General features: G+C 34.8%; 2 protein-coding genes and 2 long non-coding RNA genes across 6 annotated transcripts; 2 read left to right on the plus strand and 2 right to left on the minus strand.

Moving 5' to 3' along the window:
- Positions 1-402: 402 nt before the first annotated feature.
- Positions 403-2,982, minus strand: LOC110727244. Its single transcript, XM_021906811.1, has 2 exons — positions 2,784-2,982; positions 403-2,240 (listed from the first exon to the last, which is right to left on the minus strand). The coding sequence occupies exons 1-2, from the start codon at positions 2,980-2,982 to the stop codon at positions 403-405; spliced, it is 2,037 nt and encodes a 678-aa protein (XP_021762503.1).
- A 211-nt stretch (positions 2,983-3,193) lies between these two features.
- On the plus strand, positions 3,194-6,597 carry LOC110727173. Of its 3 annotated transcripts, none has more exons than XR_002512491.1 (5): positions 3,194-3,527; positions 3,785-3,931; positions 4,994-5,091; positions 5,627-5,730; positions 6,275-6,597. It is a non-coding gene; the product is annotated as an uncharacterized LOC110727173 (long non-coding RNA). The 3 variants fall into 3 exon arrangements; XR_002512492.1 differs by having other exon boundaries at positions 3,195-3,527; positions 5,630-5,730; XR_002512493.1 differs by lacking the exon at positions 5,627-5,730 and having other exon boundaries at positions 3,199-3,527.
- A 7,126-nt stretch (positions 6,598-13,723) lies between these two features.
- Positions 13,724-17,133, plus strand: LOC110727174. The gene is made up of 2 exons (XR_002512494.1): positions 13,724-15,886; positions 16,564-17,133. It is a non-coding gene; the product is annotated as an uncharacterized LOC110727174 (long non-coding RNA).
- Positions 17,134-20,875: 3,742 nt separating this feature from the next.
- LOC110727175 (40S ribosomal protein S27-2) lies at positions 20,876-22,888 on the minus strand. Its single transcript, XM_021906729.1, has 4 exons — positions 22,730-22,888; positions 22,377-22,478; positions 22,233-22,261; positions 20,876-21,315 (listed from the first exon to the last, which is right to left on the minus strand). The coding sequence occupies exons 1-4, from the start codon at positions 22,730-22,732 to the stop codon at positions 21,189-21,191; spliced, it is 261 nt and encodes an 86-aa protein (XP_021762421.1). The 5' UTR covers positions 22,733-22,888; the 3' UTR covers positions 20,876-21,188.
- Positions 22,889-25,271: the final 2,383 nt, after the last annotated feature.

Below are 25,271 nucleotides of genomic sequence, written 5' to 3' on the forward strand. Positions count from 1 at the left end.
CGGCCCTAACAATAGCAAGGTCAACACCCAGCAGAGAAGGAGACCTAGTTCCCATCAAGGCTTTATAAAATCTGACAATTTCCTGCTCAATATAATCTGGTTTCCTTAGAAGTTGTTGCTGCTCAGTGAAAATAGAATCAATTCTGTTTATTGCCTGCCTATGCTTCATCATTGATAAGAAATACTTGGAGTTTGAATCACCAAGATGCACCCAGTCCACCCTAGACTTCTGCTTATAGATACTCTCCTGCACATTCCTCAAATACTGTAGTTGCTGAATAGAAGCTTCCAGCTCAATCAAATTAGCATCATCAGGAGACTCCATCAGCCTATTCTGAACATCAACCAACTCATCAGAAGCTTTGTTAATCTGAAGCTGAACATTACTAAAGGACTTGGAGCTTATCTTTTGAGTTTCTCTTTGATAGTTTTAAGCTTATTCCATCTGAGCATCGCACCACCACTAGCTTCCTTCCTCCAAGCATCCTCAATCGTAATCTGAAAGTCCACATGAGAAAGCAGACAATTGAGAAATTTAAAGGGTTTACCTTTGCCGGTGGAAGAAGGAAAAACCTCATAAAGCACTGGAGTATGATCTGACAGAGAAGGTGCAAGATAAATGGCTTCAACATTTCGATACTGAGTTAACCAAGCAGCATTTATAAGCCCCCTATCAATCCGAGAGTACACACGAGGCCCATTACGAGCCTTATTAGACCAAGAGTAGTAGGAGCCCTTACTCTTAATCTCTACAAGCTCCATGTTCCCAATGAACTTTTGGAAATCCTTAGTCTCGTATGCAGAGATGGGATTTCCATTAATTTTATCTTCATCATCAAGAATAGCATTGAAGTCTCCAGCACATAACCAAGGAATAGGGATGACCCCTAGACTCTGAATAACAGCCCACATCCTTTTCCTATCATGGACAGAATGGAGGCCATAGACAAAGGTATAAGCAATTTGGGTTTGCAAATCCTTAGTACTAATAAGGTAATGTATAAAATGTTCATGGACAGCTAGCACATCAACATGAAGTCTGTCATTTTTCCACCCTACCCATATCCTGCCTCTAGTAGAAGCAGTATAATTGGCAATCCAAGTAAACCCAACAAATTTCTTTTGAATAGCCTCACATTTCTTCACTTTAACTTTTGTCTCAAGCAAGAAAATATAATCACTCTTTGTTCCTAAAAGTAGTTGCTTAACATCAGCTACCTTGCTAGGGTCATTTAGACCCCTCATATTCCAGGTAACAACAATCATTGCATCCAAGGGGGCCCACCCCCGCTTGGATCTTTGCTTGCTTGCTTGAACCCCCTGATCACCACTGACCGACTCAGATAAAACGGAAAACTGATTAGTGTTGCTAGTAACATTTTGAGAGACAGCCACACCCTTTCGTTTGTTTTTCACCAATTGCCATTCGTCAAGATTTGCTGGCTTGTTGATAGCCTGAGAAGTAACGACTGCCACATTCAAAACTCGAGTATTCTGTTGTAAAGGCTGAGGCTTCTTCATCACTTGCTGGGCATACGACATAGGCTTATCTTGCTGTCCAACACAAGCATGCCCAACCTTCTTACATTTCTCACAGAAAGGGGGTATCCAATTGTATTCAACTGTTAGCTCCACTAGCTCACCTCCCAAGCTTTCAACCCAAACAGATTTAGGCAACGACTTTGTAACATCAATTTCCATAAGCAATCGGGCAAAAGAAACCCTCAACTTCCTAGTTGTACACTCATCAGCACAAATCGGAACCCCTAGCAGACTCCCTATCTTACTCAAAGTCTCCGTCCCCCAGCAATTTAATGGAAAATTAGACAATCTAACCCATAAAGGAACGTTACGTAAAACCTCAGCACTAAAATAAAACTTGTCTGACCACTGTTTCACAATAATCGGTTTACCATTGTACATATCCGGTCCATTACACAAAACAGAATTTAAATCAACATGTGAGCAGAAATTGACAATAAAGTAGCCATCATCATGCCAATAAACTTCAGGCTTAGCAATCCTGTTCCATTGTTCAGCAATAAATCTATGAATAGCAGCAATTAAAGGAGAAAACCCAACAACATACAACACAGCAGCATTACTCCATTTTTTAGTATTCTTAGCAATTTCTTCAGTAGGTAATATAGCAATGGGCTTACCTTCTTTTATCAACGGCACCACGAAACTCAGAGCAGCTCCCTTCGCATTCAATTTACCCGAGTATCCCCACCTAGCACCTTAGGTACAACCACTTGGATAGCTTCTGAGTTGAAAGAAGGGTTGGAGATGAGTTCACGGACTGGCTGGGACACAACTCCGATTGCAGCGGAGGCCAAGTGACACTCCAATTACAAATGAAAGGTCAAGACTAAAACTAGCAAAAATAACTTGAACTGAAGACCACAAAAGGGGGCGCTCCTCGTGACTGGCTGGATAGCTCAAATTCAAACATTTATAACTTCTTCGTTTTTTTGCTCAAATTAGGCATATGACCTATCCTTATTTTGCAAAGCTCTCATACTCTACTTTCATCTCCAATTTGAATCAACAGAAAATTTCTTGTAATAAAACAAGAAGATATGGTTGGTTGAATTTGAATAATTGGTCAGTTTTCTCTCATGGCTAACACATGAAATCCTTGAAGCTTTATTCTAAGCAAACAAAAGGTTACTCGAATTTGATGGTGGTTAACCCCGAGAGGTGACCACCAAGGAGTTTAGCACGACTACGTGTCACAACTCATGGCACTTCTTCAACTTCCTCCACCAAGTTCCATGCACCCGCATCAAACCCATCCTCTTCAAAAGAAATTGCCCTTAATTTCGGATCATTATCACCAACATATTCCTCAAAAAGAAAAGGAGCAAGATCACCAACATTAAAGGTAGAATAAACTCCAAAGCCTCCCAAAAGTTTGAGCTTGTACGCATTAGGTCCAACCCTCTCCACAACTTCAAAGGGGCCTTCAGATCTTAGCATGAGCTTGTTTTTTCTCTTAGCCGGAAATTTTTCCTTACGAAGATGGAGCCTACATTAAATTCCCTTGGCTTCTTGAATTTGTTTGCTACTACTACAAAGTTGGGCTTAAGTAACATCCATTAGTAACACTTTATAAATTTCATGATTGTTTGATTTTTAAGTAACACTTTTGTAACACTGTGGTATTAGGTAACATTTTTTGTAACACTTTGATAATAGATAACACTTTAAAAAAAACTCACAGCCTCACAACTCTCTTCCTTCCACGTATTTCTCGGTTTCTCCATAAAGCTTTCACTTTCTCTTGAAATTGCACCTCGGCACCTCCTTTCCACCGCTACCCCCTTCTCGCTCCCGGTGCTCCACTGTAGCCCCCGTTCACCGCAGCTTACCTCCATCGCAACCCGTGCTCCAATTCGAAGACTTATGCAACCAGTGCTCCTAGTTGAAGAGACAGCGGTGATTGCCACCTCCAAAGACAGCGATTGGCGCGGCACATCCTGGGTTCCATCTTCGGCGGCTTCAACCTTAAAGTTTGGGTTAGGGTTAGTTTCGTTCCCTTTCCCTTCCATTATCAACAAGAATTAGAGTTAGCTAAATTTAGGGTTTCAATTCCCTCTCTCTAATCTTGTTGATGATTTCTTAATTTGATGTTGAATTTGCCTATTAACATGTTTAATTTCACTGTTTTTTCTTCTTTTTGATAATTGCTGATTTGATTTACTTTGTAATTTGATCTTTGTTGACTAATCTGACTAATTTTAATTTAATTATTTTCTTTTCTGAATTGATTCCTCATAAGCTGATAAGCTTGTCGAGAATTTAAGTAATTGTGGGCAAAAGAGATGTAGAAATTAAGGCAATGCCAGTTATAATCAGAGGAATGGTGTTTGATATTCAAGCTACTGCTACTATTCCTGCTACTGCCAAAACCACCACTCCTGGCAAGGTTTGTTTTTTTATTTTTTATTTTAATTATATTAAGCTCTAGTTATGGAATTGGGTTTTTATTTTTCATTATTCCGATACTTAATCTAATTAATTGTTACTTTTGTAAGAAATTTGTGATGATTGCATCAGTTGCCACATTTTCCAGGCTTTAATTTTGTGGGGTTAAAATGATGATTTGGCTAATTTTCCGTAATTACCCCATTTTTTCTGGATTTTGCTTGATTTTTTTTGGGATTTTATGTGTCCCATGAGTTTAGCTTTAAGTTCACTTCAGTCAGAAAACTCGGTGATACTCTGTTTATCTCTTTCTCATACATGCATAATCAGTTAATTATGTACAAACCGGTTATCCTACTCTGTTTCTCTCTTCTCTCACCATTATCCTGCTCTCTCTGCATTATGCTTATCCTCCTCTTGAAATTTAAGTTGGAAAACTGTTGTTAGTTGGGTATAATATAATTATTGTTGTTAGGATGCAGTTGTATACCTTCCCTCACCTTACTTTTGTCCCTACTCTTAAAAAGTAATGCTATACTTGACTGATGATAATTTAGGTAGATTGTTCTTTTAACTTGACAGTTAGGATGATGCATTATTTATAGGTTCAGTTTATTATTAAGCTCTAGTTAGGATGATTATGTAAAAGGTTCAAGAAAGTTTACTATTAAGCTTTTGTGCAAGTCGTGATGTTTCTGGTGCTGCAATCTTTTGCTATATTCTCTCTAAGTTGTGATGTTTCTGGTGCTGCAATATTGAGCTCTGGTCTTAAGTGTTCCTTGTTTTGTTAATCAACAAAGTGCATCATGTTTTCACAGCAACAACACATGATCAAGATATCTTTAGTTTCTACTCAGATGAAAGAGGTTGTAATGGATTTCAGGAAGTCTTATCCTAGTACAGGAAAATTGTTCCCCATTTACGACTTGCGGTTTTATCATTTAATATGATGTTGTCCATCGCCTCACTCTCATAGTATTTCTGTTATATTGGCTCCTTTTTCTTTTATTGTTAGATTTTCATGATAATTCAATGGCTCCCTATCTATCTCTCGATGTGGCAGGACCTACATCGTTTGCTCTTGTAATTGAGATGGCCATGAGAATTGTTGAGGAGAGTGGAGGACAATACCATGTTTTATTGATTATTGCACATGGGCAGGTATTTGCTTTCTTTTAATTTGAACTGTTGACTGATCAATTTCTTTGAGCTTCTGTTTTTTGCACTATAAGATCTTAATGGCCTGAAATGTTATGTAGACAAATGAACTTGCATTGCTCTTGGTATATGGTACTCAATTTATATCCCCTAGGGCTGTAATGCAATATGACCCAACATGATCAAGATAGATGTGGAAGGTTTGACGTTGTAGGCTTATGTATACTTTCTAGATTCCATTACTCACAACCACATGACCTTACAAATTTCTTGATTTGGGTCAAATCTAGCCTAGGTTTAGTAACTCCCATCTCTAAAGTTTAAAGAAGTTATGGACGAGGAGAAGCCACGTGTGTTATTAGGCTTTAGCTAGGTGCACTTGAGTATGGTAATGTCCCATATTACTTGTTACTTCTCAATTACCAAACTAAAATCTAGCAATCTGTTTTGAGTGTAATATGTTTTATATTTGTCCAACTTACTTGTTCCAATGGGGAGAATACAATTATATAAAGTGAGACATAAACCCATTTAACAGCAGGAATCCAAGACTTCTTAGGAGCAGCTGCAGCAGCCACAACCACCTGCTAGCTGCAATCGAATGACTGACTACTCTTCTTCCCACCCAACAAGAAAGGCGAGGTAAACCTATTTAGTACTACTATAGCAGATGTTGCTGCCATTTTTCTTGTTTCTTACCTGAATCTGCTGTTGATTCACGCTGTCACTCCTCACTCACCTAATAACTCGGGCTGTGTAATTGGTTTTCTTAAAGAGTATATCTAATATCAAGAATTGCTAATTCTGTCCATAACTATATAAAGTTCTTCAAGACCCCAAACCTTGGTCATTCCTTCAAGAAACTTAAGTAATAAAAGGCAAGAGAGAATTTACAATCTGATCTGCCATTCATGGATCAGAACTCCTAAGTTTGCTTTTTTTTTTTTTTTTTTTTTTTTTTTTTTTTTTTTTTTTTTTTAATATTTATTGTCTTTCTGTGGGAGTAGTGGACCTGAATTATTTTAGATGAGATATAACGTGCTATGAACCGCTTTTATTTCATTTGAGATAGATTAGCCTTGATGTCTTCCCTTTTTTTTTTTTTTTTTTGACGGGAGTTCTCTTCCTTTTATTTCAATAAAGGTAGAATTTTGATATTGACTATTGTTGGTTTCTATTTCTACAGCCTTGTTACTGCTGCCGGCTAATGTCACTGTCGTCTTCTGCTGCTGATGTCTGCTGGCCTAGTACTGCTGTCTTCTGCTATTTTCTAGCTGCTACTATATGGGCGCTATTATAAGCTGCTGTTACTGCTGTCTGTTTGCTATTGCGCTTACTTATTTTGCCTTTTCTGTTTTGGAATTTGGTGGTCTGATCTAGAGACTGAAGTTGAGTTTCTTTTTGTTTTCATTATTAGATTGTTTAGCCAAACAAACAATTTGGTGTTTATGGATGTTTTTTGTAAGTAACTATGAAATTATATCAATTGAAATTATTGTCTATTGTATATGTTAATTTTACATTTGTGGCTGTTGTACCTGTTAATATTATTTTATATTTACAAAAATAAAAAAGTTCCATATTTTAAATAATCATTGTAGTATTTGTAATAACAATGATTAAAAAAACAATAAATAAAATATTAATAAATGTTACTTATTAATTGACAAGGTGTTACATTGATTTGCAGAAAGTGATACATAATGTCAAATAAAGTGTTATTATATGTCAAAAGATAATTAAAAAATGTTACCTAATTATCGACAAGGTGATACATTAGTTCGCAAAAGTGATACACAGTCAGATTAAGTGTTACTATGTGATTGAAAAATGTTACCAAAGATAAGTAAGTGTTACATAAAAAATAAATAGTAACACTTTAAAAATGATACAAATAATATAAAAAGTGTTACATAAGAGGGTTTATGGTAATACTTTTAAAAGTGTTACTATACGTTATTCAAAGTGTTACATAAGACCTTAGGTAACATGGGCTGAAGTATCACCCAATAAAGTGTTACCTATTGTCTATCATAAACTTTTAGCATTTTATGTAACACTTTTTGGGTGTTACTTGAGGTTAGTTTTGTACTAACTCTCATTTGCTTTCTCAATCCTCTTCTTGACATTTTCAATTTTCATGAAGCTTTTTCATCATTTCAATTCTATCTTTTGCCTCAAAACTCAACTCCTTTTGAGGAATATTAGGAAACAAGTCGAGTGGTAAGCGGGGATTGAAGCCATACACTACTTCAAAAGGTGTTTTTCTCGGTAACAATGCAATGAGAGCACTTACAAGCAAATTCAGCTTGAGGTAGTTTAACATCCCAATCTTTCATGTGTTTGCTAATGATAGCTCGGAGAACAGTGGACATGGTACGATTAGTCACCTTCGTTTGTCCATCGGTTTAAGGCTAACTAGGAGTACTAAACAAGAGCTTGGTTCCTGGAAACTTCCACAAGGTCTTCCAAAAGTAGCTCAACAACTTAGGATCCCAATCCGAAAAAATGCTCCTTGGAATACCATGAAGCTTCACCACTTCTCTAAAGAACAAGGTAGTCATATGAGAAGCATCATCGGTTTGTGACAAGGAATGAAATGAGCCATCTTGCTAAAACGATCCACCGCAAAAAACACAGAATCGTTTTGCTTTGGAGTGCGAGGGAGAGCAACCATACTAAAATCATCCCGTCCATGGGTGACTATCTAGGAACCTGAAAAGGAGAGTAGAGTCCCTCATGGAATGGACTCTTAACCTTATGACAAGCCCCACAACGAGCTATTACATCTTTCACATCACTTAATATTTTAGGCCAATAAAACAGTTCGCGAAGGATATCATATGTTTGTACAACTCTAAAGTTTTCGGCTAGTCCTCCTTAATGAGCTTCTTTCACAAGTAACTTTCGATAAGAAAATTTGAGAATGCAAAGCTTGTTTCCCTTGAAAAGGAAACCTTCTTGCATCATGAAAGAACCATTGATCCCATCATCACACTGCTTCATCAACTAACCAAAATCCTCACCATCACTATATACAACTCTTTGAGCAACTCAAACCCTAAAAACTTTGGTTCAATAATAGTGATCATACAATGCCTCCTAGAAAGAGCATCGTTCACAACATTGCTCTTCCCTTCTTTGTACATAGAAGAGAAAGTGAAAGATTGGAGAAATTTAATCCATTTTGGCATGTCTTACATTGATTTTACGAGAACCATTGATGTACTTAAGAGATTCATGATCGGAATGTAGTACAAAAGGTCTAGGCCTCAAGTAATGTGACCAATGACTAAGAGCCCTCACAATTGCATAGAACTCCTTGTCATAGGTACTATACTTTGTTCTTGCCCCACCAAGCTTCTTACTAAAATAAGCAACCGGCCTCTCTCCTTGAACAAGTATCGCCCCAACTCCAAATCCACTAGCATCACATTCAAACACAAAGGGTTGATCAAAATTTGGAAGAGCCAAGATTGGAGCCTCACACAACTTCTTCTTAAGAGTATTAAAAGCCTTTTGAGTCAATGGTTTCCACTTAAAAGTTCCCTTCTTCATGCATTCGGTGACCGAAGTCAAAATGGTGCTTAAATTTTTCACAAATCCTTGATAGAAAGAAGCTAGGCCTTGGAAACTCCAAACTTGGGTGAGAAAGATAGGAGTAAGCCAAGATTAAATGGCTTCCATTGCTATGGTCTATTAAGATCCCTACATTAGAAATCACATAGCCAAGGAAAACAACACTATCCATCATAAAAGTACATTTTCTAACTTGGCAAAAATCATCTTACTTCTCAATGTTTCAAATACTTGCTTCAAATGTTCAATATGATCAAGTTCACGTTTGCTATAAACAGGTATATCATCAAAATAAACAACAAATCTACCAAAAAAGGGCAAAGTACCTCATTCATGAGCCTCATGAAAGTGCTAGGAGCATTAGAGAGCCCAAATGACATTACAAGTCACTCATACAAGCCTTTCTTTGTCTTAAAAGAGGTTTTCCATTCATCTCCTTCACGCAAATTTGGTGGTACCCCATTCTCAAGTCAGTCCTTGAAAACACCTTGGAACCATGCAATTCATCAAGCATATCATCAAGTCAAGAATAGGAAATTGATACTTGATGGTAATATTATTAATGGTCCTACTATCCACACACATCCTCCATGTACCATCATTTTTTGGAACCAAAAGAGCTGGAATCGAACAAGGGCTCAGGGATTCCCTCACAAATCATCTTTCCATCAACTCATCAACTTGTCTTTGAATTTCTCTTGCCTCATTGGGGTACATCTATAAGCCGGTCCATTAGGGAGTTGTGACCCCGGAATGAGATCATTTTGATGCTCAATTCCCCTAATAAGTGGAAAAGTGGGTGGGAGATCATCAGGGAAATCATTTTGGTACTTAACCAACACTTCCTTGACAAGAAAGTGGATTTGGTTCTCTCGCTCACTCTTTTGTGTTTTCCTAAGAAGACAAACAAAAACAATTTTCCCTTGATTTATCTCCTTTCCTATCTCATTTTCTCAATGAGAAGGTTCTTTATGATTGTGTTTCCTATACCCAATGGTTCTTTGTGTTTAATTGTGGGGGACAAGGGGTACAATCTTCTTCTTATCCATCGTGAGTTAATAAGTGTTTTTCTTCTATCATGAAATACATTTCTATCAAATTGCCAAGGCCTTCCAAGTAAAACATGACAAGCATCCATAGGCAACACATCATAAAGCACCTCATCCTTATATAATTTGCCAATTGAAAAAGAAAGAACACTACAAGAATACGTGCATTTACCGATTGGAAATACTGATGGCTTGGCCATTAATAAAAATAAAATTTACCAATGGTTTTGTAAAGCCATCTAAAATTTTAGAAATAACGATGGTTAGGCTATCGGTATTTATTTTCCGATGGCTTTTGTCCATCGGTAAAAAAAAAAGAAAAAAAAAAAACTATGATTTTTTTACCAATGGCTATTAGCCATCGGCAAAAAATATATACCAATGTCTTTAAACTATAGGTAAACTTTTTACAAAAATTTTAAAAAAAAATATCGGATGAAACCCTACCCACCCCCATCACCCATCACCCATCCCCCCTTGTTCTCTCTTTCTCGCTCCTCCTCTCACGTGTCTCTCCTCTTCTTGTTCTCTCTTCCTCTCATGCTTCTATCTTCTCTTCCTCTCACGCCTATCTCCTTCTTTCTCTCTCCTCTTCTCTTTCTCCTCTATTTCCTTTGGTTTTATTTCAGATCTACTCCCTCTCCTCCGTTGTTCTCAGTTTCTCAATTTTTCCTCTCTTTCTCTCGACCTCTTGTCTATCTCTCGGCATTGGTGTTGCAACCGGCAGTGTTGCGTTTTTTTTGCCCAAATTTGACCAAAAAAAACTCCTGATCAGGAGTATTTATGGTCGAATTTGACCATTTAAACCTTAAGAAGATGAAAAATGGGAAGGTAACAGACGATGGTTTTAGGCCATCAGTAAAACCGTCGATATCACGTTTACCGATGGCCAATACATCAGTATTTTCGATTTTTTTCGACGAATTGATCTCCGTTGACCAATTACCGATGGCAGCCATCGATTAATGTGATAACGATGGTTTTTTATAATTTTTACTGATGGATTTTGGCCATCGATATTAGGCTCAATTCTTGTTGTGGAAGAGTTTGTTTTGTTACCTTCCCCTCATTGTGATTGTTAAGCCATTGAAACTTATAGGTAGTAGGATGATCGATAGTGTCAAGATTGAGCTTGCTCACTAGTGTTGTTGAAGCCACATTAGTGCAAGAGCCATTATCAATGATAAGATTGCAAACTCGATCTTTGATAGTGCAACGAGTTTAAAAAATGTTCTACCTTTGCTCTTACGCCAAATGAGTGGAAATGGAGTGAAGTGTTCTTCTAACAACAAGGATTTGACCCTCATCGGCTTCTACTACAACCCTTCTCATCTTCTCATCTTCATATCATCATCATCCATTTCATCTTCTCCTCGTCATATATAGGGTCCTCAAAATCCCTCTTCTCTTCTTCATATTCATCATCATCCATTTCACGAATCAAATAGCTCTACTATTAGGACACTCATTAGCAAAATTTTCATAGCCTCTACAATTGTAGCAAACTTTCTTGATTTTTCTTTGGCCATCCTTGCTAGAAAAATGCATGGGATTCTTTCCTTTGTCATCCTTGACAATGGGCTTGCTTATCTCACCCTTTAATTTGGAGCAAAAGGATTCTTGAAAGTAGGTTTACGGTACCTAGTAGCACTACTCATCTTGTCATGCTTCTCAAACTTAAAAGTCTTTTGCATCAAATGATTAAAACTTGCATGGGCATGAACATCAACCTTTAGCCCAAGTTTCCTCTCAAGACCACCAATGTACCTAGTAATCTTATGCTTCCGGGCCTTTTTAATTCCACTCAAAATAGAGAGTTTTTCAAACTCCCTAGTATACTTCTCTACCGACATAATCTCTAAGCACAAAAACCTTATTCATATGTTTCTTCAATTTCTCCCAAGAAGTGATATTTGATTTTCCATCTTAATTTCCTCTTACGATTCTTTAAATTCTCATACCACAAAGAGGCATGTTTTTTAAGTTGAAGAATGACCAATTTGCAAAGTTTTTCATCATTATAACTCTTATACTCAAATATATTCTCCATACTTCTAACCTTAATGAACAAATTCATTAGGATCAAGATTACCTTTAAAATTCAAAAATTCCAACTTGATGTCTCGGTCACGGTTTTCCTCATGGTGTAGTTGGTGGGTGTTCCCTTATCCAGTGAGGAGAGTGAGAACCATCTTCTCCACTTAGACTTCTCCTTCTTCTAGGGCTTCTTCTATTCTCTAAGACTTCATGAAGCCTATTCAACTTTCTTTCTAGAGCATCCAATCTAGAGTGATCATGGTAACTTTCTTCATCTTCATAAAAGTATTTATTATCCATGTTTCAAGATGGAAAGTTTGTATTTTTGAGAGACAAAAGTTCAAATTTTGTGGGAACAAATATGAGATCTTTTGAGAGGGGAAAGGGAGATTAAAAAAGGTAGGATCTTTCTAGTCTAATAACCTAGGCTCTAATACCAAATAGATATAAAATAATCAAGAAAAGAGAGGAATATCAACTAATAACAATTCTATTGCAACAACACAAAATAAACATATCTCAAAAATCACCAAGTTCTATGAAATAGGGGTTGTTAATCAAAGCTAATACCAAGTAAAGCTATGATTAAGGTGTAACCACAAAGATTAAAAAATAGCAATCACAAAGATCTCAAATATTCACCAAGATTAAAGAGAAAGAAAATATCATTGATTTCAAAATTAGGCAAAAGATGTTCCCAAAAGCAAGCTTAGCCCTATTTAAAGGCTTTACAAACAAACCTAGAGTCTTAATATTACACCCTTTGATAACTAATGAAAGGCCAAGACTAAAATTAGCAAATATAAGTATAAAACAGACAAAGTCGTCTACTTAAAACATTAGGGCTAGACCGGCTGCTCTAGAGGGTAGCACCGGGCGCTCCTCACTTCTGCCAAACTTGAACTGACGACCACGAGAGCGGGCGCTCTTCGTGACAGGCTAAACAGCTAATATTCAAACATTCATAACTTCTTCATTTCTTACTCAAATTAGGCATATGACCAATTATTGGAAAACTTTCTGACTCTAATTTCATTTCCAATTTGAATCACTCGAAAATTCCTTATAATAAAGAAGATATGACTGATTGAATTTGTGAAAAACTGACATGTTTCCTCTCTTGGCTAACGCAAGGATCCTTAAAGTTATTCAAAGAAAACAAAAGATTACTCGATTTTGATAATGGTCAACCCCGAGAGGTGACCACCAAGGATTTGGCACGGCTAAGTGTCACAACACGTGGCACTTCTTCAACTTCCATCACCAAGTTCCATGCACCTGCATCAAAACTAAAATAGCAAAACATTAAAGAAAGTTTAAGACTGGAATTTTTGCCAAGAACTATCACTTAAAGTACCTGTTTTGCAAACAATTACCAATTAAAATATTTTTTTTTGAATAACTACCACAAATAGGAAAAAAAATATATAAATAGCACTACCACTTTAACTATTTCGTCTAGTGTTGTGATTATTAAGAAACAGATGAAATAACAGAGAACTTGGGAGGGAATTAGGCATTTTAAAATCTACCTTGACCCTTTATTAAGCATCCTAAATATGAAGTAGATAATAACTCAATTTTTTATTGCAATTCATATCAAAGTATCAATAAACAATGAAGATACGATTTATCAAAATCCACACAAAATATCAATTTCAAATACGTACTTTACCAATTCAAACAAACTTAACCTGATTAGGCCCTTTTCTTTTGAGCTGCTCTGCTACACTGAAATCTGCTCTGTATTATTCTGAAGATTAAAAAAACAAGGCCTTATTCAAACCACTCAAGGGGCAATGTTATACCCCTTTATTTTTATCCCCAAAAAGGGAAAAAGATGTGTCTGTCAGGTTGGTTCTTCTATTTTTCAAATTATTTAATTACTTATAATATATATTTTTGGGACAAAATATTTTAGTTATGGATTTTAAATAAAATGAGTTACATATTTGATCAAGACTTACTCAACCAAATTATACCTTGTGTCCATATTAAGCCCAATCATCCTTTTTATTTATTTGGGCCAATTATTTTTCACTCATATTATCTCTTATGAGACCCAAATATCTCTAATCTACCTCACTCTATAAATACCTCTTCAATCCCCAAAATCTTCTCCCACACAAAATTCAAATGGTCCAAGTATATTATTTTTTTTTATTTTCCCTTTTTCTTTCTTTTCCTTTTCTTTTTCTTTCCTTCTTTTCTTAATTTTCTTTCTTTTCTTTTTGGTTCTTTTTCCTTGCCCTTCACGTGAGGTTCTCACAAGGAAAACTTGATGCCCATGCTTCCTCACGGCCCCACCCATCGAACCCGCCACCGGCAGCCAGACCACGACGCCGGCGACCATGGGCGGCCACCACCAGCCGATCAGCCACCATGCATGACCCTCCTTATCTCTCCTCTTTTATTTTAATTATTTTGATAATGTATTTATGGGGTTTTGATTTTTAAATGTTCAAAATATATTTAATTAGTATCAAAGTCATGTTTTAATGAATTAAAAAGTATAATTTTAGATTTTAGCATGGGTTAATTTTCAGATTTTTAAAGATTATAAAGTGATGGTTTTAATTTATTCAAGACATGATGTTTAGGGATCTTTTATAAACTAATTTGGGGATTTTTTGTAATCATTGATTATAACTAATAATTGAGTATAAAAGTACGTTTTTAATGAAGGTTTAAGAGGTTTTGATTAGTTTAAAATGCTAGAAATTTGTTCTTAGTGCTACCTATAGAGTTTTGAAAAGGGGTTTTTAATTAACCATTATAAGGGAGATTATTTAAGGGTTTTAAAATAATTTTTAGTTTATTTAGAATGATTAAAAGTAAGTTTAAGTTGCTGGAAATTGTGTATACAAGGGTAATGAATGTATTTTTTATTGTCCCTCGTCTATGTAGGAGACTTTGTTCTACTTTGTACGACTACTTTAAGAGCTTATTCGAGGTACATACGCGTACTCGGAATTTATTAAGCGTGTAGAATCATGCTAGGATTTATTTTGATTATTTCTAAGAAATTAGTATCATGCTAGGAATTGGTTGGAATTGTTGGATTGAATTGGTTTTGTGGAATTGAATTGGATTGGTATTGGTTTGTGAGGCATGATTATTTAGAATGAATTATTGTTGGAATTGGTGATGTTCGAATATTGTATATGGACCACACTTTTATTATTGGCATGATTAAGAGCGTGGTTAATTGAACTAAATATTTAATTGAGTTTGGAATATTGAAAGGGAATTTTATTATGCTTTATTGATGCATTTAAGCATGGGAATTAAGCTACATAAGTGTCTTAGCACACAAGGATAATTTATATTGTTGTGCCTACGTACACTTATGGTTTTTATACACCGAGGGATAGGATTTGCGGTGCTTTATGCGCTTAAGGTGTTTCTACAGTGAGGTAGTTTTAAAAAGGGTTCAACATTAAATTAGATGTGGTCACTAATTATTCAAGATTTAAATTGGAATGTTTGATTGCTTGAGTGATTCATGTTGATTGATTGTTTTTATTGATTGTTTTATTGATTGAGAGTCATCACCAAGTCTAAAATGTAATTAACGTAGAGTGAAAGAAGTTACGCACCAAAACTCTTGGAACGTATATAGCTTGAATATGAACATATGGGGAGAATTATGGTGTTTTATATTTAACCATAGCTTCTATTGGGAGTACAGGACGTTGTACTTTCCTTTTATTATTATTATGCGCAGGGACGTCCGTCACTTTCATGTGACATTGGTGCCTACCCGGATAGCTCCAGGAGTAATTTACCCCAATTCGTTAGGGCAGGGATTTGGTTGGAAACATGTTCGATGCGTAATCAAAATAAATAAAGTAATGTGTCCATGTTTTGTCTATTGTTGTATGTTGAACTATGAGGAAAGGTAAGTTTTATTGTTATTGCTAGGATGCTATCATGTTAGTGTGTTTTGTTTACGCTTATCTACTCGGCATTACTAATTGTTGAGTTTTGTGTTTATGTTGGCTTTGTCTTTATCTTGGCCCTACGATGACCCATATCTTATGGCGAGTAGTAGGAACAGTTTAAAGAAAAGTTTTTCAGGTGTTGCAGCATGTTCATGTTTGGGATTGAGCAAAAAGCGAATCTTGTTCTAGGTTCTAGTAGAATATGAATGATTTATTTGCTTTGAATATTTATTAATTAATTGATGACACTAACGCATTGGTTTTAAATACTCGCTTGATTTTGAAAGGGCCTATAATGGCTTCAAGTTGTAGATTTGACTTCGTTTTACTTTGGTTTTACTTTACTTTTGTTTGGTTTGAATATTGGACTTTTTTCTAATTTGAAAAGGTTTTGAAAATGTCTTCCGATGTATGTCTTTGATAAATGCCTTAGCCGTTATCACGGTAGCAGTAATGCCTTAATTATTTCCTATTTCGTATTTAAAAATGACAAAATAGGTATTTTAAAGGAAGAAAATTTCTAGAGTGTTACAGGCAAGATCTATCTACACTTAGTAATTTGACTTAAGTAATTTAGAATCCTTAGCATGAATTTACGTGGCTACCATCAATACAAAAAAATTTCAAAGCAACTTAAAGATTTACTAAAAACCTTATTCTTTCCCATAATTACTTAATAAACCATTGATAAGTGCGTAATATATCACATTTTATTCCTAATATTAGTCTTATAACGACCTTATAATAGTTTTTTTATGAATTTATTTACTGTAGTCATTTTAGATTTTATTTTTAAAGAGTATTTTTATTTTATAGCTATTTTTTACAATTAATACTTAATATTATTTTTATGTGTGTTTTTGTAGGAAGACAAGAAAAAGGAAATAAAGAAAAGCACGTGAAAGATAAGAAGGAAGTCATCAAATAAAAAGACTTAGCAACAAAGACCACTAAAACAAGGAAGAAGCAAACCAAGATAAAGAGGAAGTAGCAGCTCTTCCATGAAAACCGAAGTCCAGCAACCTTCATCTTCATCTTCATCATCAAAAAAATAACCACTTATCCTATCTAAAAGCAAGGGGATCCTTATCCTAATTAAGGATTTTTCCTTCCAAATCCCAGAAAATTGGAGAGATTAGAGGGTATATTAAAAACCCCTAAACATACGAGAAGAAGAAAAAATACGGAGGGAAGCCGCGAAACAGAGTACAGTGCAGGAGGAAGATGAGTTCATCTTGATTGGGAGTTTAATTCTTCCTCATTCTTTTTAATTGTTAAACTTTGATTAATTATTATGTCAAGTATTAATTTGTCATTGTTATACAATTGGGTTGAATTGATTTTCATGGCTTGCTAGATTTCTTTGTTCTAGGTTAAAAGTGTAGTCTTTTATTAATTTATCAATGGATTGAAGTATTTTGTTTGGGTTTGATTTATATTATTGCAATTTGATAATCTTGATTTTAATTTGTATAGTTTATCTGGCCAATTGATTGTACGTTTAAGGTATCAAATTATTAGCGGGAGTGAAAGTTTAATATTAGTTCGTGGGATTATCAACGTCAAGTAGAATAAATTTAGGAATAGTTATTCATTTGAGGTGGTCTTTTATATGAAATCATGTTCTTAATGAGTTTATGATAATTGTTATGATCACGGAAGTAGACATAAGATTGATATAGACATACGTATTCTACCTTGGAAGAGGAGAATATATACTATAGGAATTTCGATCATTGCAATATGTTATTTCAACCCTACATTTAGTTTATATTCATTGGTAGAAAAGTAAAAGGTGAACCCAAAACCTAGAACTCCTCATATTTGATTATTATTCCGGCTACATATTTAGTTTTTAGTTTTTAGTAGTAGTATTTTAATTTTAATCCAACCATATTTTTGTCGTCTAAATAATATTATAGTTTCTTAATTTGGTATTTGATTAGACCTCCTTGAGGATACGATACCTTGCTCACCCTATATTTACAGTAATTGACCCGTCCACTTGCGGTAGATTTAGGTTCGATCAACCATTAGCAAGCATAGTTAGATTTTCACCCCCAAACCCTAACTAAAAGTGTTCTGAGGATCCATTTGGGTAGGAGAAGGGGAGCCCACTGTTCAAATAAAAATCGTAATCCAATCTAATATAATAAAATTAAATTTGGGTAAGTTACTAATTCTTATTGAACTTATTATAAATCATGTTACAATCATATATTATAGGCTCACTACCGGGAATATTAGGCTCATCAAAAAAGTCACACTCGAGTTAGAGAAATCGTGACAATTTGTATAAAGTGTCCTGAATATGAGTATTTCCATGATAGCCTGGACTTCACCATTAAACACATTTTCAACCACTTCCTCAGTATACTTTTTAAATCACAATAAATAATCTCACACGACCTCAAATACCATAGCAATGTACTGTAATTTAAAAAGTTTTCAAATGTATCAAATTACACTGCAAAATGGTTTATTGACACATTGAGAAAAACAAATAACTTGCGTTTCATTTGAAAGACACAAGAAAAGGGAGTTATACACAAAGGTGACCTAAACTCATCTAATCAACACTAATCAATGTTCATATAAGTCTCCAATAAAAGCACCATTTATTGACAACTATACCTAATAAAAACAAAACCTAATTATCACTAGACAATGTTAAGTGACAAGCAAGGATCATATTTGATAAAGTTAAAAACCAATCTTGCTTAAGCTGCAGATCGAAGTCTGTGATTGGTTATTAATGAGTTGATCTTTTTACAAAATCCACATGGAGTCAAGCAAACTATATAGCATGATGTACTCCGATTATGAAAAAGCTACATCAAAAGAGAAGAGCCTGATTAATTACCGACAAAATAATAGTAAATACTAAGTTAGGTCTTGTGCCACGCATGTACAGTGATTTTCAATATTATTATCAATTTAGCACTATTTTAATTAGTGTAAAAAAAAATCAAAAATAGTGTGAACTAAACTACTAAATATTTACTAAAATGAAACATAATCTTGAAAAGGCAAATTAGCTAAATATGTACTTAAGAGTTATTCATTTAATCATATGATTATATTTATGTATAAGTGGTACTATTATAGTATTACTTTTCTTGTTAATTAAATGAAAATTTTAAAGCTATGCAACTAACCTCGCGAATAATTTTTCTTTTTACACACTTTAAAATCACTCTACTTTTTTATCTAAAACCATACAACCTAAAATAAATATTATTTCATATCTTTCCAGCAAAATATTATTTCATTATTTAACTTTTCTCCTGTTATGAACTCTAATTAAATATCATAATAACTTATTTGGCAAAAGTAATTAACCAAGATCTTTTTTATTATAATTATGGATTGTAGTGTAATCTATATGATATTTTTCCTAATAATGTAATTACTTTTTTTTTTATTCTTTCTAAAATTAAAGATTTAAACAATAATTAACATAATTTCTACATTAAGGTCATTTACATTTTAGTCAATTTTTTTTTTACCTAATTATAACTTTACTTACAAAAATATTAAAAATTAAAAAAAAAAAAAGGGTTTTTCTCAAAAATAATACAAGAAAATTAAAAAATTTAAAGACACGCCAGGAGATGACACGTGTCATTGATGGTGTCTTTTAGTACTCCCTCCGTCCCATAATATAGTTCCTGTTTTCCTATTTTGGAGACCTAAAATGTTGATCCTATTTCTATTTTTAGATAGTATGTAAGGTCATTATACCCTCATTTTTTTTACTTTATTCATTGTACTACCTACATTACCCTTGAATTTTGCACATGCCTTGTACTCTTTTCCACTTTCTCTTTCTAACTATTGTCTATAATTGTACTTTTCACTTTTATTAATGTACTTCATCTACTTTCTCCTCCTATTTCTTAAATATCGTGACAAAACATAAACAGGAACTATATTATGGGACAGAGGAAGTATATAGTTATTGAATGAAGTAGAAATAGAAGAATGTTATGTATTTGTTGGTACATAATATGACAATTTGTAAATATTTTAAAAATTAACATTAGTACCACTGAGATGTGAAATGTATCATTGTTATTACAATAGTACTGTAAATAGTTAAAATTACACTAAAGATTGTTACAATGGTATATTTTTGAAGCTAATATATGTACCACTAGATATTAAAATTATGTCAATGGAGTGTAAAAATATAATAGTAGTTGTAATGGTATTAAAATCACTAGTGGTACAATTAAAACCTGAAAATTAAAGTGATAATAGGTTGTCTCATCACTTTTTTATTTTACTAAGTTACCATTATGCCCCTATTATGTACCAATAGGTACATAACTTTCCTCCCTTTAAAATGCCTCGTAGTTATTGATGGAGTAGTTTAAATGAATAAGGAAAAGCGTTAAAGATTGTGGTTCAACACTAGACCTGTTCAAAGTGCGAGTCGGGCCGTGTCAAGGCCAAAAAAATAGCCCATTCCTCAAATCGTGGCGGGCTAAGCTTCAAGCCGAAAATCACATGTCCAAACCCGCACAAAAAGGGCAGGCCATTTGGGCCTTTTCATATGGAGCCAAAAAAAATCATCTAAAAATGCATATAAAGGAGTGCCTAAGCCCATCTAAAAAATAAAAAGAACTTGAGCCATGTTGGAAAGAGCTACCGAAAGCCCGCCCAAAATTCAGGCTGAGGCAGCAGGTCAGGCTGACTTTGATGCAGCAGAAATGCATCATACTGCTCACCCAACTGAAAAAATCACCGTACAAAGGTTTGAACATATTCGGATTGTCTATTACTTGAATTTAGGTCTAACAGGATCCATATCATCAATTGAATCATGAAAATAAGTGCATTATACAAAGCTCTGGCCTTAACATTGGTTTAAGGTACTAATTTCAATTGTCCAATATAGTGCAGATCTGTGTAAAAGTACAACAGAGAGTCCCGAAAAGAGAAACTGAGTTCCACAAGATAGATTAAAATCAAGTGCCTTAACCAGTCTTACCACCATGTCTAAATTTTAGTTATTCCACATCTTCCTATGTTTTTTACAAGCTGTACCACCATGTCAGCTAGTACAATTGATGACTAGTATTGGAAATTTTGTACAACAATTATATTGAGAAATTTACCTGCTACTATTCATCAAACACTTGCAATCTGAATAGCATATCACCGTGTGAACAATGATCAAAATGAACAAATCCTGATTCAAATTTTAGGTAAACAAGAAAAAGGCAACAGCATAACAAAATTTTGCTAGTCACTACAACCAAACGGTCACTCAAAAAACCAATAGTATTATCACAAACTTTTAAAACAAAATCATCTCATACCATAAGACTACCGCTACCATTTAAATTAAGTTCCTGAGCCACTTACATGGGCCTCAAAACATAAAAAAGTAACAGAAATGGAGTGACAAAAGGATGCTTCATTTCACCAACTCAAGGCTAAGCACGTACTCTTTCTGGTAACAAAATTACTCTGAAGGATTTGTTTAGTCTCCCTTTCTCCTGAAAGAGCAACCCTCAGTAAGTCTGGCACGACCTCCTGTGGGCTGGCACAAAACTGTCTGGCAATTACCGCACACCACAACAGTCTGGGAGTGGCTAAAGACGGTGGTTCTGAATTTAAAATAAAGAACATTAATCAATATACACAGAAATCAACTTGAGAAGCAGAACCAAATTCAGACAGATCAACGTGTGAAAAGGCAGAATTCTGTTAAGGAAGTACAACCTTCCCAACCAAACAGCAATACTAATCATACATGATATGCCTACCGAGCAAAGAATCACTACCAGATACACAAATTACAAACAATTCTATTTGGGGATTTCTTAAAAATATTGTCATTGTATCATGATTGGTATTCAAAACAAATCTCACTTAAATGGCAAGGGTAAGAGATTGAAATCAGAACAGGGCACACATCATTTCCGTATTAAAAAAAAAAAAAAAAAAAAGGATACAAACATTGTGCTAATTTACACTTTAGGTTTGACAAACAGAGGCCTTATAAAGCAAGGGCTATTATAGAAGGAAAAACACGTCAAAATACAAATAACAGCAACCATCTCTGTAACTTAGGCATTCATCAGATTTGATGAATGATTAAATTGGAAATAAAACTTCCTAGCAATCCTTAATCCAAAAGAAATGGCCAAATTAAGAGTTTCAATACTTCTTTTTTAAAACCTTTCAACACACAACTCTTTCGAAGAAAGGCAAAGGCTTTAAATATTCAAGCCTTTGTTATCTATCTATTTCTACAATCACTACTCAAAAATCAAAGACGTACAATAGTGCAAGCAACAGAACACAACATTATACATCCTATTAACAGAGATATAATCAAAATATATGTTCCGAACCAACACAATTATAGACATATAACTATAAACAACAAAATTCAAACTTTAAATTAATTGAAATTCACCACCTAATCATGGTCCTCAATAACAAACTAAACACATGAAATTGCGCAAAAATGATGAAAATTAAAAACAAATATGAATAAAAGTAGAGATCAAAGACTTACATGTTGAAGCATCCCTGGCATTTAACATCCTACATCAACCCCACAAAAATAACACCAAGATATAAAAATAATTAGAAACAAATAAAATTAGATAAAATTGAAATGATAAGAAAAACAAAGGAATAAAAGGAGAGAAATTCATACCATGAAGAAGGAATTTGGGGATTGGACAAGACGCTTGAGCTTGTGCTTCTTCTTCTCAAGCTCCGCTGGTGGGTTCAACAAATCAACATCGTTTTGAAGAACCTATAAAAAATTAAAATTTCATCAAATAAACATCAAATAATCCGTAGAATACCCTAAATCCTTAAACCCTATACTTAATTTGAAGAAATAGTAATGAAATGGCATAAAATCATCGAATAGTTTAATCAAAAATTCGGCATAAACCCCTAAATCCTTAAACCCTAAACGAAATCTGAACAAAATAGTGATGAAATGAAAGAGAAATTGACGCAAATGAATATATTAAGATGAGAGGTATCGACAAAATTCACCATTTTTGCAGAGAGGAAGCGCTGAAGAGAGGAGAGAGAGAAGATGAAGGAGGTGGAGAGGTGCGAATGCTTAAAGCGGCGGAATGAAGAGAGGGTTAGAGGGGAGTAATGTGACCTAAATATAGAGAAAGTATAGGGTTTGTATCAACCGTTGGATCTTTAATTTTTACTAGATGAGTGCTTGGAATACCACATCATTTGGATCGAATGTGAAGCTTGGGCCTTTTGGTCATAGCACTTTCTTGGCCCGATTTTTACTTTTGTCCATTGGGGTTCTGCCGGGTTGTCAAAAAATGATCCAATTCGATTAGAATCTGGTAATAACCGAAGTAGCTTGAAAAAGAAATTTGTGCAATTGATTTGGAAAAATACAATTGGGGGTATCAAAACTTGACCCGACGACTAACTCGATCCAATCTGACCAGAAAAAACCCAATTCAGGTTTCGACTCATGCAGACACAATAATTTAACCTGAATAACTTTTAAATAGACTCGACCCAAGTATCTAAATTGGCACCTATAGATACAACTATACAATGGTCATGCGTAAATCATAATTTGATATGACTAGAAGTCCAAGACTAATTCAATCCGATCTGAAACCAATCTCAAACTTGATTCAACAACTCTAGGCATAGTTCTCTTTCTCCTTTGCTTATATGCTTAGTAAAGTTTATTTGTATGGATACAATTCTTAAATTATATAATTAATATATATTTTTGTTAAGATAAGAAAAAGAAACAATAAGAAACTCTCCTCACAAGAAGAGTTCCTAATAAGTTAAAGAAAGGACAGAAAGAAGACTAGATCGAATTGTTACACACTCAATATCTATACAATCTGTTATAAGGTGTGCACGATTGGCATCCTTATAGCTATGATAGATGATGTAGCTATTGAAATGAGTGAGGATTAAGCGCATGTCTTCAATAATGTACTCATTTTGCCAGAGAATATTAGGAAATCAAGTATTTTCGATGGGGAAGATGCTCTTCTTCTCGAGCCACTCATCATACAAAACTAAGAGTAAGTAAAAACAGAGGGAATTCTACTTTTTAGAGAATCATATTTTTTTTTTCTAGATCTGGAACGATAGGAAGAGACAAATATTATCTAATTTTGAGAGTAAGATGTATTTAGACGAGCAATAGACTTCAATAGGGAAAGGGCTAGTGAACTTGGAAGGGGCATTGACATACTTGCTTTCACATTATGATGATTACAATCGCATTGGGCCTGGCCTATGCATAAAAACTTGTACTCAAACCTACAAAGTAGTGTCAGATATATCGGGCCAAAGTGGGATTTTTGGGCTTTTTAAGACCAAGTTGGTGTTAAACTATAACTATGTTTTATCCTTGCCTAAACTAGCACTTTTTCGGTCGGGTCGGATCGGGGTAGCGGGTCATGCCATTGATGATCACCTCTATGCTTGAGAGACCATATATGTGGCTGGATCTTCTTGCATCAAAATTGGAGTTGTTTCACAACTATCTTGCTCTTGAACAGTGAGGTGACTAATCTCAATTGTTGCTAAAACTTCTTGAGTTTCAACACAATCCATCTTCTTTAGATGATCAAGTAATCGAGTGTTAATAAAATTCTTTCTAAACGAGCAATAGTAGTGTAGTGTTAATATGAATGTTGTGGATGTTTTCTTAAGAGCTAGAAGGACTATTCTAGTGAATCGCTAAACATCGCCCGCAATTCTCCATATAAAGCCCACAAATTTGTATTGAAGTGACCTTATTGCCCTTTTCGTTTTTAAAAAAAACCACTCTCTACATCACTCTAAAAAAACAGAAGGTCTACCTCTCTAAAAAAAATTTATTTACGACAATGTCGAGGCGGCAAGGGAAAGAGGTGGCGGCGGCGGCGGCGGAGGAAAGGCGGCGACTTGGTGGCAAGATAATTATGTAATTATTTAAATATTTTTTTTAAAAAAAATAAGCGGCGAAGGTGGGGCGCCTGAACTGGACGTCCACCCAGAGGCGACGGCGCCAGCTCCGACAGCCAAAGCCGATGGCGGGGCGTGTGGCTTGGAAGCCCAGCCACGGAGAGGCGTCTAAACCAGACGCCAGGCCATAGGCACTGGCTGCCAGATCTGGCGCCTCCGCCTACGGGTGGGCGTCCAGTTCAGGCGCCTGCCCACTGGCTATGGCTGCCGAAGCTTGCGCCACCGCCAGTGGGTGGGCGTCCTGGCTAGGCGCCCCACATGCCATATATGATTTTTTTTTTTGTAAATTAATTTTGTTTTTGGAAAATCAGAAATTTTGTGTTAATTTTAAATAATTTTGTTTTATGTCTAATTTTTTTTTAATGTGTTTGATTTTTTTTTTAATATTTATTAATTTTATGTGTTATTTTTATAAATCTAGTATATATATTTTTTATAAAATCAGATTAATTTTTTGTGTTAATGTTTAATTTTTTTATGTTTGATGTCTAAAAATTTTTTATGTCTTAATTTATGTAGTATGTGGAAATTCTTTGTGTTAATGTGTAATTGTTTTTTTTTTTAAAAATGTGTAATACATTAG

This window comes from Chenopodium quinoa, unplaced genomic scaffold (assembly GCF_001683475.1).
Source record: "Chenopodium quinoa cultivar QQ74 unplaced genomic scaffold, ASM168347v1, whole genome shotgun sequence".
Lineage (NCBI taxonomy): Eukaryota > Viridiplantae > Streptophyta > Magnoliopsida > Caryophyllales > Amaranthaceae > Chenopodium > Chenopodium quinoa.